The sequence below is a fragment of the Hemitrygon akajei genome, chromosome 18, assembly GCF_048418815.1.
Source record: "Hemitrygon akajei chromosome 18, sHemAka1.3, whole genome shotgun sequence".
Lineage (NCBI taxonomy): Eukaryota > Metazoa > Chordata > Chondrichthyes > Myliobatiformes > Dasyatidae > Hemitrygon > Hemitrygon akajei.
This window is the reverse complement of record NC_133141.1, coordinates 58,386,134-58,401,015: the sequence shown is the minus strand read 5'-3', so window position 1 is coordinate 58,401,015 and position 14,882 is coordinate 58,386,134. Positions and strand designations below refer to the sequence as shown.

Sequence of the window (14,882 nt, the reverse complement as noted above, 5' to 3'; positions counted from 1 at the left end):
GTCTGAATATTGCATTCTGTTAGCAGCCTACTTGTCACAAATACGAATGGTAAAAATATGCTCTAATAGAAAAAATCATTAAAGCTTAAGTAATTTCACATTATTAGGATTGTTAAGTGTCAGACTTTATTGAAATACCTCTTGAACATTAAAGTATTTCCAAATAATAATTGAAGGGATAGAATTTTTTTATCCCCAATTTTGATTGCGCTAATTTAATTGTTTAATATTGATGAACATTGACAGCATTGTTCAACAAGGTTTAACAAAGATTAGGTTTTCAGTTATAAATAAGATTATTTCTGGTACTCTCTGCATGGATGTATAATTAGACAAGTTACAGTGGCATTAAGTAAGTTGTTACAGTACTAGAGAATTAATGGGATTCAATTTTTCTCTTTCCAGCAAATCGTCATGCACGACCTTCTGTAGTCAGTACCGTGGTCCCTCCGAAAATTGTCACAACAACAGAGATAATGACAACCACAGCTGTTCCAAGCTCACCACAGTTCATTGGGCAGGGCAGCACCGACAACATCATTCCTGTCTACTGTTCCATCTTGGCTGCAGTTGTGGTTGGACTTGTGGCTTATGTGGCTTTCAAACGGTTGGTTTTTCTTAAATTGTTTGTTTTAATTGCATAGCTATCTTTTCCATAGCATGATGCAACATCATTAATTTGTAATGAACAAGTAAAGTTGTAACTACAGTATATGTAATATGGTGACATCAAGGACTTTAAACTTTACACATAATGAACACATGAATTGGGAGCAGTAGTAGATAACTTGGTCCTTTTGTGCTTCCTCCACCAGTAAATCAGATCATGACTGTGATCTGATTGTAATCTCAACACCAGATTCCTATCTACTGTGTTTTCACCACCTTTTAATGAAAAGAATCTCAAACACCCATGGCCCACAGAGTGAAAAATTCTTGTCTGACTTTTGCCTTGTATGGATGATTTCTTATTTTTAAACAGTGGATTTTAATTCTACTGTATATTATCCCAGAAGAGAAAATTTCTCCCCCACATACAACCCTAATGACGCATCATTTTTATACATTTCAAACAAGTCACCTCTCATTCTTCTAAACTCAAGCAAATGTAAACCTTGACTGTCCAACAATACTTCACAAGAAAACCTGTCATTTCAGGTATCAATGTAGCTTAGTTAATGAATAGCATCCAATGACTTGTTATTAATTAATAAGCTTCTGGACATCACCTTTGACCATGTAGTGTGATGTGCGTTATACAAGAGGAATATTATGACTGTGCATGCATTCATTGTTCCTTGCTTGAGTTATCTTGACAAAGGGTAATATCAATTCCAGAATCCTCCACCACTCATCTATCTCCTGTTCCTCAAAGGAAACATTTTAAAACATACAGAAACAAAGTAAACGAAGAAGCCATTTTTTGTAGTTACTAAACGGAATAACAACAAATTTTGTAGCATGTATACCATAGTGATTGTCACCCCACTTCCACAATCATGTTCTCCACTCTCACTTCTACAGTTGTGTTGTCCCTCAGTCGCATTTCAGCAATACTGATCTTCAGTCCTGCCTACACAATTGCATCTCTTGATCTCATCAGTAGAATTAAGTTCTGCCTTCCTGTCCTCACAATTGTGTTCCACATTTCAATGTCCATGAACTGATTACTCAGATCAACCTCACACGAATATCTTCCTCAGCTCCATCTCAATCATCATGGTTCTTTAGTCCGATTTACAGATCCTTTGTAGCAATTGACCATCCCCTGCGAATTATAATCTCCTCAGTATCTAATCTTATTTCTGCTTTCATAGCTAATTTGTCCATCTTCTAGTCTTACCCAGCTTCATTATCTCAAGGAAGACTTACAAGCTGGATGTCCTTGATTAATGAATTACAGTGGTGTGCAAAAGTCTTAGGCATGTATACATGGCTAGGGTGCCTAAGGCTTTTGCACTGTACTGTACTGTACTAATTTTTTAATTTTTATTTTATTGAGATACAACAAGGAGTAGGCCCTTCCACCCTTTCGGGCCACACTATCCAGTAGCCCTGCTTTAATCCTAGCCTAATTACAGGACAATTTACGAAGACCAATTAACCTGCCAACCCGTATGTCTTTGGACTATGGGAGGAAACTGGAGCACCTGAAAGAAACACACGGGGCAAATGTACAAACTCCTTACATACAGCAATGGGAATTGAACCCGGGTCGCTGGTACTCTAAAGCATGGTGCTAACCACTATGCTACCATGCCCCATTCTGTATTGCACTGTACTATGGTGCAAAAAAAATCATGACGTGGGTGATGATAAACGATTCTGATATGGGTCTCCATTGTTGACTGATAATGGGAAGGGGCAGGGAGAGGGGAATCATGGTTGGGGAAAAGGGGAAGGGAGGGAGTGTGGGAAGCACTAGAGAGACATTTGGTATTCATCAATAAGCCAATTGTTTGGAATTAAATGACTTTGCCTGGTGTCTCAGATCTGAGTGTGTCTGCACTCCGTCCTCACCATTCCCAACATCCTTTGCTCCTGCCAGATTTACACCTCACTCTCCACTCGACATTGACAAATACAGTACTATGCCAAGGTCTTAGGCATCATAGCTATATATATGTGCCTAAGACTTTTGCACCATATTGTACCTAAATCAGATTCTCCCAGACTTTGAGTTTGCATTCATTGGAGTACAATGTTTAAAGTTTCCCTTCAGAGATCATTTGTTGTCAATTGTGTTCTTCTTTACTGAACTTTCTATAGAATTACTTTGCAGAACTACTTATAATGTGTTTTGTTCCATGTATGCTTCACCTCTCTCAGTAGCATCCACTTCCCTTTCTCCTTCCCTCTCTGTCTCCCATTCTTTCTTTTTGCACAATGAGTTTGACTTGATGTTGCCTATATCGTGATTCTTTTGAATGTTTGTCACAGATGGAACAGCTGTAAGCAAAACAAGCAGGGAGCCAATAACAGAACAGTAAATGAGACACAGTCTCCAGAGGGGGAGAAGCTACACAGTGACAGTGGAATCTCAGTCGACAGTCAAAGTCTGCATGAGCAACAGCAAAAACAGCAGCAGCAGCAGCAGCAGAAACAGCAGCAACAGCAGAGCCAAGGTAGTATCAGAACTGCACTAAAGGAACATTACTTTAATGTCAGTACAAAACTGGAGAGATACTCCATTTCAAATGCTATACTTCATAGAAGTATGGATATTAACAGCATAGTGGGAGGCTATGTCATACCTGCTTGTTCCTCATCCATAATAACCCTGTAAGGATGAGATTAGTCATTGGCACAGATGTTCTGAGTAATTAAATTTTAATTCCAAACATTTCAGAACTATCTAAAACTACTAAGCTTTCCATTGGTAGGAAGTTCTTCTTGTCTGGAATTTTGATTGCAATATCAGCATAAATACAAAGAAGGAAATCTTGATCAATTTTTCTTCCATGTTAAAATCAGGACATCTGTAATTATTTTTGGAGTTTTTGGCTGGAAAATTGATAAATGTCAAAGTGTGCCAAGAGGTTACTAAGAGTTCTGAAGAAGAGCCTCGGCCTGAAACATCCTTTCTATAGAAGATGCCTGACCTGCTGAGTTTCTCCAGCATTTTGTGTGTATTACTCTGGATTTTCAGCATCTGCAGAATCTTTATGGTTACAAAAAGTTTTGTTCTCTTGTTAACAAATTTACATTCCAAGTTATTAGTCCACTCATTTAAATTGGGTCACCTGGGGTTTAAAAACATGTCTTGAGTATCATGTGTTAGTCTGATAATGGCAGTAGAGGTTAGCAAACCAGAAGCTTTGCTTTAAAACAGAATTCTGGAGGAACTCAAATGTGTCAGGCAGCATCTGTGAAGAGAAATGGACAGTTGACATTTTGGGTTGATGCCCTTCACCAAGACAGGTGTAAGATCGCAACCCAAATTGTTGACTGTTCATTTTCCTACACAGATGCTGCCTAACAGCATTTTGATTTTTGCTCCAGATTCCAGCATCTACGGTCTCTGGTGTCTCCACAAGTTTCAGTTTACTTTAATGGATCGGTAGAAATCTGAATGGTTGATCAGCTCAACCTGTAGGTTCCTGGAAGTGTGCACAATTCGTCTAAATTGTCATGGCTGGGTACATTTAGATCAGCAATATTGTTTGATATTGATACATACTTAAACATGAATAAACATCTCAGCTTTGGATGAACATTAGATGTAGTGAAGATACTGAACTGTGAAACAAGAAGTTATTTATAAAACAGATCTTGTAAGCTTCTCCTCACTACTACAGGATTGATCACTTTAGTGTAAAATTTAAAACCACCCCAATCACTGAAAAGCAAAATAAGAAAAAAATGTAAAGAGTTAAAATAAACTTAATTGGAAAATTTCATTCTGACAAATCAGCAATGATAAGCAGAAGGCTTGATTCATTCAGGCTGACAGAACAATGAACATTTTTATTTTCTGCTGATGGAGGATAACTTCGTCCCACTTCTGTTTTGTGGTTTGAAGATGACATAGGTGGCAGTTGTGGGGTGGTGGTTTGTGAGGTGCTGTGTTTCTTCCAATGTTCACACAAGTGTTTCTCTGTACTCCTGAGGTTTTCAATGCCGTATTGAATATTTGTTCTCCACGTTGACCAATCATGGGCCAAGGATTTCCTGGCATCTGCGGGGAGGTTGGAAGTTTTTCAGGTGGAATTTAATTTTATCCTTGAACCTTTTCCTCTGTCCAACTGTGAATGTCTTCCCATGGCATAACTCAGCAATAATACCTTTAACACTGCACTCCAATAAAAAAGCTTTACCACCAGATACTTTAATATCTATTGTGCTGTCCCAAGTATAAGTTGTGATCAAGTAGCATGTATCAAATGTATTTACTTAAAATTCTTATTCATTTCACTTTAGTGATTAGTACAAAGGAATTAATTTTGGTTTAAGTAAAGGATTGAAAATAAAAAAAAACGACAGTGTGCTATTTTCATGCTTCAGCACACTTGATCACGCTTAGTTAGGTACACCTGTACAATTGATCATCAATGCAAATGTCTAATCAGCTAATCACGTGACAGCAACTCAATGCATCAAAGCATGCAGACATGGCCAAGAGGTTCAGTTGTTGTTCAGACCAAACATTGGTATGAGGAAAGAAATGTGATCTATGTGACTTTGACTGTGGTTTGAGTATCTCAGAAACTACTGATTTCCTTGGTTTTCACACGTCAGTGTCTAGAGTTTACAGGGAATGGTGTGAAAAACAAAAAAAAAACAGCAAGTGGCATTTCTGTAGGTGAAAATGCCTTGTTAATAAGAGAGGTCAGAGGAGAATGGCCAGACTGGTTCAAGCTGACAGGAAGGCAACAGTAACTCAAATATCCACACGGTACAACAAAGGTGTGCAGCAGGGAATCTCTGAATGCAGAACCTGCCGATCCTTGAAGTGGATGAAAGATTGTATTTGAAACGCTACCAGTCATTGATGGGTTATGACTGTTCACAAAGTTTGAATAATCTCTCTATTTACAAAGAGTGACACAAATCCTAGCATCCATTTGGCTGGATGTGATTTAGGAATTTACTCATAATTGGAGTTGCCAAAAAAGATGTGGAATGAATGCTGGCGATTGGTAATTGGTTTGTTATGGTCACATGTACTGACATTAAGTGGAAAACAATTATTTGCATGTCATCTTGATAGATCATTCCATACATCAGTAGTTCAAAGTAGTACAAAAGGAAAACAATATCAGAATGCAGAATCAGTTCCAGAGAAAGTGTATCACAGAAAGACAAAGTGCAAGGGTCATGACAAGGCAGATTGTCTTTGGGTTGGTTCTCAGGAGATTAAAGGATGAGTAGATATTGATGTAGCTTTACTATTTTCATTGCAAAAACAGGGCAAATATTCACTAGTACAGAGAAAATCTGATTAGAGTATTATATTTGGAATAGTGTTGCTTTTATTGCAATGTCTTGATAAGGAATCAAGTTAAAGGGTATTGAATTTGGATGATTTATTAGATTGTAATCTTATGTACATGTTTTGCTAATTTGGATTGAGTCAATGTTTCTAAAGTTAATGGACAAATTCTAAAGCTACAAGAGCTTAGTGTAAGATGACCATCAGGAATAGTAACTGAGCGATCTGAAAGTACAGCCTTGGAATATGCTGGTCATGTTACATTTGATTTTAAAATGCATTCCTAAAATAACTTTGCCAATGAAAGCGGAAGGGTTATGACAGAAAACCTCTCTTGTCTACGTAGTCAATATGTTATAGTGCATTATTTGACACTGAGTTGAATTTAAAGTATTCTTATTTTTCCATAAATCCTACAGTTAACAGGAAGCTGAAATGGGTTTGTGTTCTAGTCATTGACTAATACTGCATTGCTGGTTAGCTTCTGAAATTCCCCTTTTCTCTTGAATGCCAGAGGTAGATGCCAGTAGATACTACAGCTGATAAATGGCATGAAAATTAAGAAGGAAACATCAACTATTTTGTTAATTAAGCACCTATCTTTTTCAGTGGGAAACATCTGTCTCAAATATTGAAATCCTTCATGGATATTTTTGTGCCCAGTGACAGCAGATACCAGCCTTGCAGTCTTGAGCCCAGTAATTATGATTTTGCCTTTAACAAATGCATGTCTCTAACCAGATCATTTAACACAGATTGAGTTTTCAGATGAGGCTTACTCAATATAAAGGGTTCAAAATCTGTATCAGTGTCGTTTTCCATTCCTGGCTCGTGGATCATGGTATCTTTGTCGGCTTCCTCTAGACTCCATATCTCTGGCGGCTTCAGTACTTCAGTTCGCATGGCGGAAGGGAGATTGGGGTATTCAATGAATTTCTTGTTTTTAGCAGAGAAACCAGACAACACTGGTCAGACAGAAGTATCAGTCTGTCACTTGATCCTTCTGCTCTGACCATATCATCGGGACAGTGAACGGCATTGACTTCCGAGATCCTCTGAGCCAAGCTCTAAGATCGACAGTGCATGTTGTGCAACAAAAGTGAGGAGCCCAGGCTTTGTCTTGGTTGCCAACTTTACATCCAAAGTAGAGCATATAGGCCTTCCTAATATGAGGAGTCCTAAACACAAAGTACACTGCAGATGCTGTGGTCAAATCAACAGGTACAACAAGCTGGAGGAATTCAGCAGGTTGGGCAGCATCCATGGAAACGAGCAGTCAACAGTCAGCAGGACCTGACGAAACGTTGACTGCTCATTTCCACGGATGCTGCCCAACCTACTGAGTTCCTCCAGCTTGTTGTAAGAGGAGTCCTGCTCTGTCTTGAGATTTAAGCATATACTCGCCACAAATATAACAGAGCATCATGACTGTTGCAACATTGGTGAGACATTTTGCCATCACAGATCAGATTAGATTAGATTAGAATCAACTTTATTTTCATTGTGCTGAGTACAGATACAAACGTTTGTACAAAGCCAATGAAATGCAATTAGCATCTAACCAGAAGTGCAAAAGAATAGTGTTATTTACAAAATAACTGTGAATAAAAAGTAAGTACTACAGAATACAGATATAAAAGTACAACAGGGGTGCAATACTGCTTAGCGCTGTGATATGAGGTTCAGCAGGGTCACAGCCTCAGGGAAGAAGCTCTTCCTGTGCCTGCTGGTGCGGGAGCGGAGGCTCCTGTAGCGCCAACCGGATGGGAGGAGAGTAAAAAGTCCATGGTTAGGGTGAGATGCATCCTTGATAATGCTTTTCGCCCTGCCCAGGCAGCATTTATGGTAGATGTTCTCAATACTCTTGAAAATGAAATTACTTTATTATAATGAGTACACATAGTATGCATAGAGCATGCGCATCAATGTGATCGCAAACTGATATACTGTAAACACAATGCATAGAACAGTGTGTCTGTGTGATATTTCTGGACAAGGTAGAAAACTTTTCAGCTTGCATTGTGGGTGCCATTTTAATTGACATGAACCATGAATTGAACTAACAAATATAGGTAATTTAAAAAAAATGAGTTTTCATGATTAACAGCCCTAAATCCATAAGATACATCCAAAAGTATTCAGGAAGCAAAATATTTGTTGTCCAGTGTAACTGTTTATTCTGGATATAATTTCCTGGAAATTCTAATGTATTCAAAATCAAAAGCAGCCATTAAGATGGGTTTTGGAAATCACTGACCATGAGCTTGGTGAGGCCCGAACTTTGCCAAGGGGATGAGGGGAAAACTGGAAGGGACAGTTGGAGCTGATGTAGGGAGATATCATTTTTGATCGGAATTAGGGGAAGAAACAGCTGCATAGTGTTGGGAGTGAATCAAAACCAGCAGCATATTATGAAGTGGGAGGGATTGTGGAGCTGGGGAGGGATCACTAGGGTTGGGACTACCACATATGGGGTAGAAAATTCCAGTGATGAGGGAGCTATGAGGAAGGAAGGAAAAGCAGTGATTGTAGTACTTAATACTGAGAAGGTTGAGAGCAGATGTGATGGAAGAGTGTAAAATAATGAGGTGTCTAGAGAAAGTTGATGGGAAGAAAGGGTCAAGAACCAGATGAGACAGATTTCAGTTGATTAGCAAAGTAATCATAAGTGACATGGGGGAAAAACAGTTATGCAGTGGAAACAGTTAGCATCTGGAATCTGTTTCTGATGGGAGGTTGATTCAGCCTTGGCTTTCAGCAAGAATTGGATCAGCATTTGAAATACAGAATATTGCAGAAGTTCAAGGTAAAGGTAACTTGGTACATTGTTCTTGCAGAAAGATATTAAATGGCCAAATAACCACCTTCTGTATTGTTACATCTCTCTGTGACAATGGATGAATTTAGAAGTTTGCTCAAGAATCACAATTCTTGTATGGTTGAAGAGTCATTAGTCATAGTCAGAGTTGTACAGCTTGGAAATGGGTCCTTTGGCCCACCACATCCTTGTTGACCTTTTAACCCATCTACAACAACCTATTTGCCCACATTAGGTTGAATCCTTCTATGCCCTGGCTATTTAGGAGTCTACCTAAATGTTTCTTAAACATGGTGATAGCATCTGATTCCACCAATCCTCTGGCAGTGAATTCTGGATATCAACCACTCTGTGTGTGAAAGCAAAATCCCTCATTCCAGTTAAATCTATACTCTTTTGTATTTAACCATCTATCCTCTCTATGCCTCTTAGAACTTTATATATCCTTGCCAGGTTAACCCACAGTCTCTGTTGCTCAATGGTAAACCAAGCCCATCCAATCTCTCCTCATAGCTAAAGTCTTCCAATCCAGGCAACATCCTTCTGCATTCTCTCAAGCACAAACATATCCTTCCTATAGTGGAATGACCAGAATTATGCACAATGGATGGGGTAAGAACAGACATTTGTGAAATGGAAAAGATGCGATTGAGGGCATCATTGATGATGGAGGAAGGGAAGCCCCTTTGAAAAAGGAGAACATCTTCATTCTAGAATGAAAAGCCTCATCTTGAGAGCAGATGTGACGGAGACAGAGGGATTGAGAGAAGGGGTTGGCATTTCACTTGTAAGGTTTTTCAATAAGATATCAAGAGATGCAACTAAATATTATGCAACACTTGCAGTGTAATTAAAAATAGTTGTTGGTGACTTTATTTCTGTGAAACAGGCCTTAATTGTAGTTCTGATCTCAACAATTGGCAATAATTCATTTCCTGGGAAAATTAAATCCTGTCTATTAATGCAATTTACTTTGTTGTCTTGTCCTGTTTCAATTAAATGCTTCAGCTTTGCACATCGGAACATATAATCATCCACTGGAAGCAGATGGCCTGGTTCAACTACTTGACAGGTCAATTGCTTATGCAAAAAAACAGACACTCAATATTCAGCCTAACAGTTCATTGCCTCAAATATTGACAGGCAGGTCATCAATATCTCGGTGTTGCTCACTTCATCCCCGTCTTTGCATTGGGTCTGCACCCCCTGGGGTTCTATATTTGTGTCAGTAGAGGGGTAGCCATTGAAACTTCAGTGCCAGTGTGTCTTTAAAACTTGCACTATAAAAGCATGTTTGTGAAGATCAGCTAACTTTACCTGAAAACATGTAACTGGTTGAGCCAGTTGACGTACGAGATTACCCATCTGTTATGGCAGGGTTTCAATCCTTGCCTCAGTGGAATTCTTCCAGCCTTCTGGGTTCTAGTGTAGTAACGTAAAGAATTGTGTCTAATGGTCAAGGAGGGGGTGTGGAATAACAGGTGAGGGGTAGAAGAATGGAATGACAAATTTAATTTTTAAGTTTGCTAACTGTCTTTATCCCCAGCATTGGCTTAAACTTGAGCATTGACACATTAATAAACTTAAATAATTAAACAAATTTGTATTTCAAAAGTATCAAAATCAATCCTTTTTTCTAGATGGTAGTTAATGACTACTGCTTTGAAATTTAACTCTCTATTCAGTGTTATGTGATTGATAATCAATATTTCATTTTTGGAAAGGTGTGATAATGAGATTTTCAGGTTCTCTTTTGTCACTTTGGAAATTTGTCTGGACCGTTCCTGAAGGAAGTCACCTTTGCTACCATGACAAGGCTTGGACTCCTTATTGAGCATAATGAGGAAGCACAGGCTATTCTGTAAGCATTCCCAATGTAACTAGGTCTTTTTAATGCAAAAGTTTATTGGGAGTCCTCTTGAGTAATTCTCTAAATTACTGTCCATTTTCTTGGCCCTATGGCTGTCCTGCTCTACACCTTAAGATCCACTGAGGTCAACATCTCAGCCTGGGGCTTGCTTATACCACTCCCGCACCCCTTCCTCCCCACTCTCATTTGAGGTCCCAACCCCTCTTCAATTTCACCCTAACCTCCACCCCAAAACAGCTTAGGGCACTATAAACCTCTCCATCCTAAGCAAAGAACAGACCAGAAACCCCACCTGATCCAGCATCATACTACTCAAGAATACAATAACATTTGCAGCTGGTGGCAATACCTTCAGTAGAACTTGTAGCCCACTTTATTTTAACTTTTGTGGTGGAAGCAAGTGGCAACCTACAACATACCCTAAAGCAAAACTTCTAACTTTTTAATTAACAAATCAAGAAATGAATTTCTACTTGATATTGAAAATCTGTGTCCTGATCCTGACATTACATAAGTAGATTCAAAGGTTTTATAGAGATTGTTTTCTATTGAATTACCGTAGATTCCGGACTACAGAGCGCACCTGATTAAAAGCCGCTGGCTCTAATTTTAGAAATAAAATCAATTTTTTAATTGTAAAGGCCGCACCGGATTTTAGGCCGCACCGGATTTTCGGCCGCAGGTGTCCCACGTTGTAATATGAGATATTTACACAGAAAGATATTACACGTGAGGATTTTTTAACTTTTAATTAAATCCATATGGTAACAAAAACAAATACATATTGCAAATGCTTTTTTTCGAACCGTGCCCGTAACGCGGCTACTTTTAAATATACGTTGCGTATACTTCTTTACTGAACAACATTCCAATATCTCCTAACGACTGGTAAAAAATATATATACTGCAGCCTACCAGGAAAAGTTATTGATCGCCTTTAACTTAAAAGCAGCGTTTTCACTCGGGTCTGATGCCGCTCCGCCGCTCGACCCCCTCCTTTCCGTTTATTCGCAAACGGCGTTTTCCCACAAGACACCGCGAAACCGGGTGTGACGTCATAGCATCCCGCGATGTAGTACAGAAAACAAATATAGTTAAAACTCTTCTAACTTTAATTAGAAAATGAATTACTAAGCGAAAATATTATAAACTAAATAACTGCCATAAGGCAGCACAATGCTTCGAGTGTTTTCCATGTTGATGAGGGTGAGTACAAATGACTGATTTACAATAATTTAATTGTGAAAGTGCGCTTGATTTATCGTACAATTTCATTGGACCTCTGTGAACTACTCATCAATTTTATTGGTCTACTGTTATGAGGCAAAATGTTTACGAGGCGGCATGAAAAAAATCATGTATTAGCCGCTCCGGATTAAAGGCCGCAAAGTTCAAAGCTGTTCAAAATGTGGGAAAAAAGTAGCGGCTTAAAATCCGGAATCTACGGTATATCTGATACTATCAGAGGGAGGTTAGACACAAAGCCTTTTTACATTCATTTGCATGTCCTTGCAGAGAGAAAAAACACCAGAAAAGCTGTTCATGAGCTAAATGGGAGTGAAGATTGCATCCCTGATTTTCCTATTCATTTCATTTAATTTTTGACTCCTAATAAACCAGGAAGGTTGAGGAAAGCAGGCTCATACTTAACAATAACTTCTCAATGTTTTCTGAATTTTAAAGAAACAAATGAGTTAAAAATAGAGATGCAGTGAATGGGGCATAATACTTACATATAATTTAAGAAATGTCAGCCAAGTAATTAAAGCAAAACTGTCATTAATTGTAAATCCTGTTCTCTCCCTCTTAACAATTAGTGATAGCATTTGCTGGGAATATTTAAACTTGACTATTGAATGCAATTTAAATTGTTGCTCAACAATCCAGGCTCTCAATAATGGATTTACTAAAACAGATGGCTTGTTTTAATCACTCATGGAGTTATTTGTTTATGTAAAATGAACTGTCAGGTACAAGTAGGGTGTTCAGTATTCAGCTGAGAAGGGACTTCACAAGAAGAACACAGAAACAAGGTTGTCCAGGATGTGGTCATGAAACTTCAGGATTGACACACCTAATTCTGGACTTTGCGCAGGAGCTGCATCCGTGATGTTCTGTTCTACACTGTTAGAGTCAGTGACCTTGAAGCAGTCAAAATTTCAGGTTGTTAAAATATGAGTCAGTAGGAGTAGTTAACTGAATTTGCAGACTTCCATCAAACTGAACCAGCTGAAATGCATTCCCACTGATAACAATGTGACCAGTATGTGAAAAATGGAAATAGGGTCATCTCAATTGTTGCCAATATTGGGTCAGCCACCTCCTCCTCACCTCTCCTAATTTTGCTTCATCTGACTCTATTCAATGCACATTGATCAAAAGTGACACCTAATGAATACCCTTTGTGATAACCTACATACATGGAAAATATACAAATTTACAAATTTGTGAAATTGAACAAATCTTGAGTTTTCTCTTTAACAATGATGATTTAAAATATTAATTGAGTTTCATAAATACCATTGGATTTCCAAAATGAGGTTTATATTAAAATAATAAGTTATGGACTATTGGGTGTACATTTGTTCTGTGTCCTGGCAGTTTTTGAAGGTTCCTTTGAAACTCTTGTCACAAATCCTTTACAAGCAGCAATGATAACTACCCGTATATCTCTTTCATGGACCTTTTTATCATCCAAGCCCATCAGTAAATTTTGCCACCTTCCTTCCAATCCCTCTCATGCATACAACACCAACTATAGTCACTGCTCCTCTTGTGTTTCCCTCTTGAACATTGGTCCTGTCACAGTCAAGTCATTCCTCCCTATACATAATCTCACACAAAACATCTCCAGAAGGAAACTATGCAACTGTGGCAGGTTGTTTGTCATGTGGCTAGAAGTTGAAAACAAACAAAAACATTTAAGTATCAATAGGATAAAATGGATAGAAATTATGTTTGAAATGAAGTCATGGCAATATTGACAAAATTATTTATACTGGCTCTAAGGAAAAGTTAATATATTTCTGTTTCTAAATTCAATTCATTTGACTTCTTAATTTTCTTTCATTGGTCTTAAATATTCGGTTTTAGAGGTAAATGTTAAGATCCCAGCATACAGACTGCTCGTCAGACACTCCAGACCAGTTCAGAAACAGGTGAAAACCTGGCCAGCAGGAGTCATCTCTGCTCTTCAAGACTGCTTTGAGCACACTGACTGGCACATGTTCAGGGAGGCTGCAACCGATGGCGACTCTACCAACTTAGAGGAGTACACGGCATCAGTGACTAGCTACATCAGCAAATGCATCGACGATGTCACTGTGTCCAAGACCATCACTATACACTCCAACCAGAAGCCATGGATGACCACGGAGGTGTGTGCGCTGCTGAGGTCCCACGACTCCGCCTTCAGAGCAGGCGACAAGGAAGCCCTAACAACAGCGAGGGCCAAACTGTCCCGGGCCATCAGAGAGGCAACCCGTGCACACACCCAGCGACTCCACAGCCACTTCCAGGACAGTGGCACATGTGGAAGGGCATTCAGGACATCACCAGCTACAGGACAACATCACCTGCCTGTGCTGGTGATGCCTCCCTCCCAGATGCACTGAACAACTTCTACACTCGTTTTGAGGCAGAAAAATGATGTGGTGCCGAGGAAGACCACTCCTCCTCCCAATGACCAGGCCGACGTGGCCGATGTGAGGAAAACTCTGCAGGGTCAACCCACCAGAAGGCTGCTGGACCAGACAATATTCCTGGCAGTGTGCTCAGAGGATGTGCAGACCAGATGGCAGATGTTCTCACTGACATCTTCAACATCTCCCTGAGCAGCGCCACCGTTCCAACGTGCTTCAAGGCCGCCACCATCATCCCCGTGCCAAAGAAGTCTTCAGTGTCCTGCCTAAATGACTACCGTCCCGTTGCACTCACATCAATCATCGTGAAGTGTTTCAAGAGGCTCGTCATGAGGCACATCAAGACCCTGCTACCTCCCCTTACTGGACCCCCTGCAGTTCATGTATCATCCCAACCGCTCAACAGACAATGCTATCGCCACCACCCTCCACCTGGACAAAAAAGACACATATGTTTGAATGCTGTTCATAGACTTCAGTTCAGCATTCAACACAATCATTCCTCAGCACCTGATTGGAAAGCTGAAACTGCTGGGCCTGAACACCTCCCTCTGCAACTGGATCCTAGACTTCCTGACTGGGAGATCTCAGTCATTCGGGGGCCCCCAGGGCTGTGTGCTC

At 39.5% G+C, this 14,882-nt stretch overlaps 1 protein-coding gene across 2 annotated transcripts in view; it reads left to right on the top strand.

Moving 5' to 3' along the window:
- The window catches only part of LOC140741476 (tumor necrosis factor receptor superfamily member 16-like), a 130,528-nt gene that overhangs the window by 110,055 nt on the left and 5,591 nt on the right, over positions 1-14,882 (top strand). For both annotated transcript variants that reach the window (XM_073071717.1, XM_073071716.1), the window contains 2 exons: positions 406-607; positions 2,941-3,125. In XM_073071717.1, the coding sequence (XP_072927818.1) occupies positions 406-607; positions 2,941-3,125 (387 nt within the window). The remainder of the gene's footprint in view (positions 1-405; positions 608-2,940; positions 3,126-14,882) is intronic.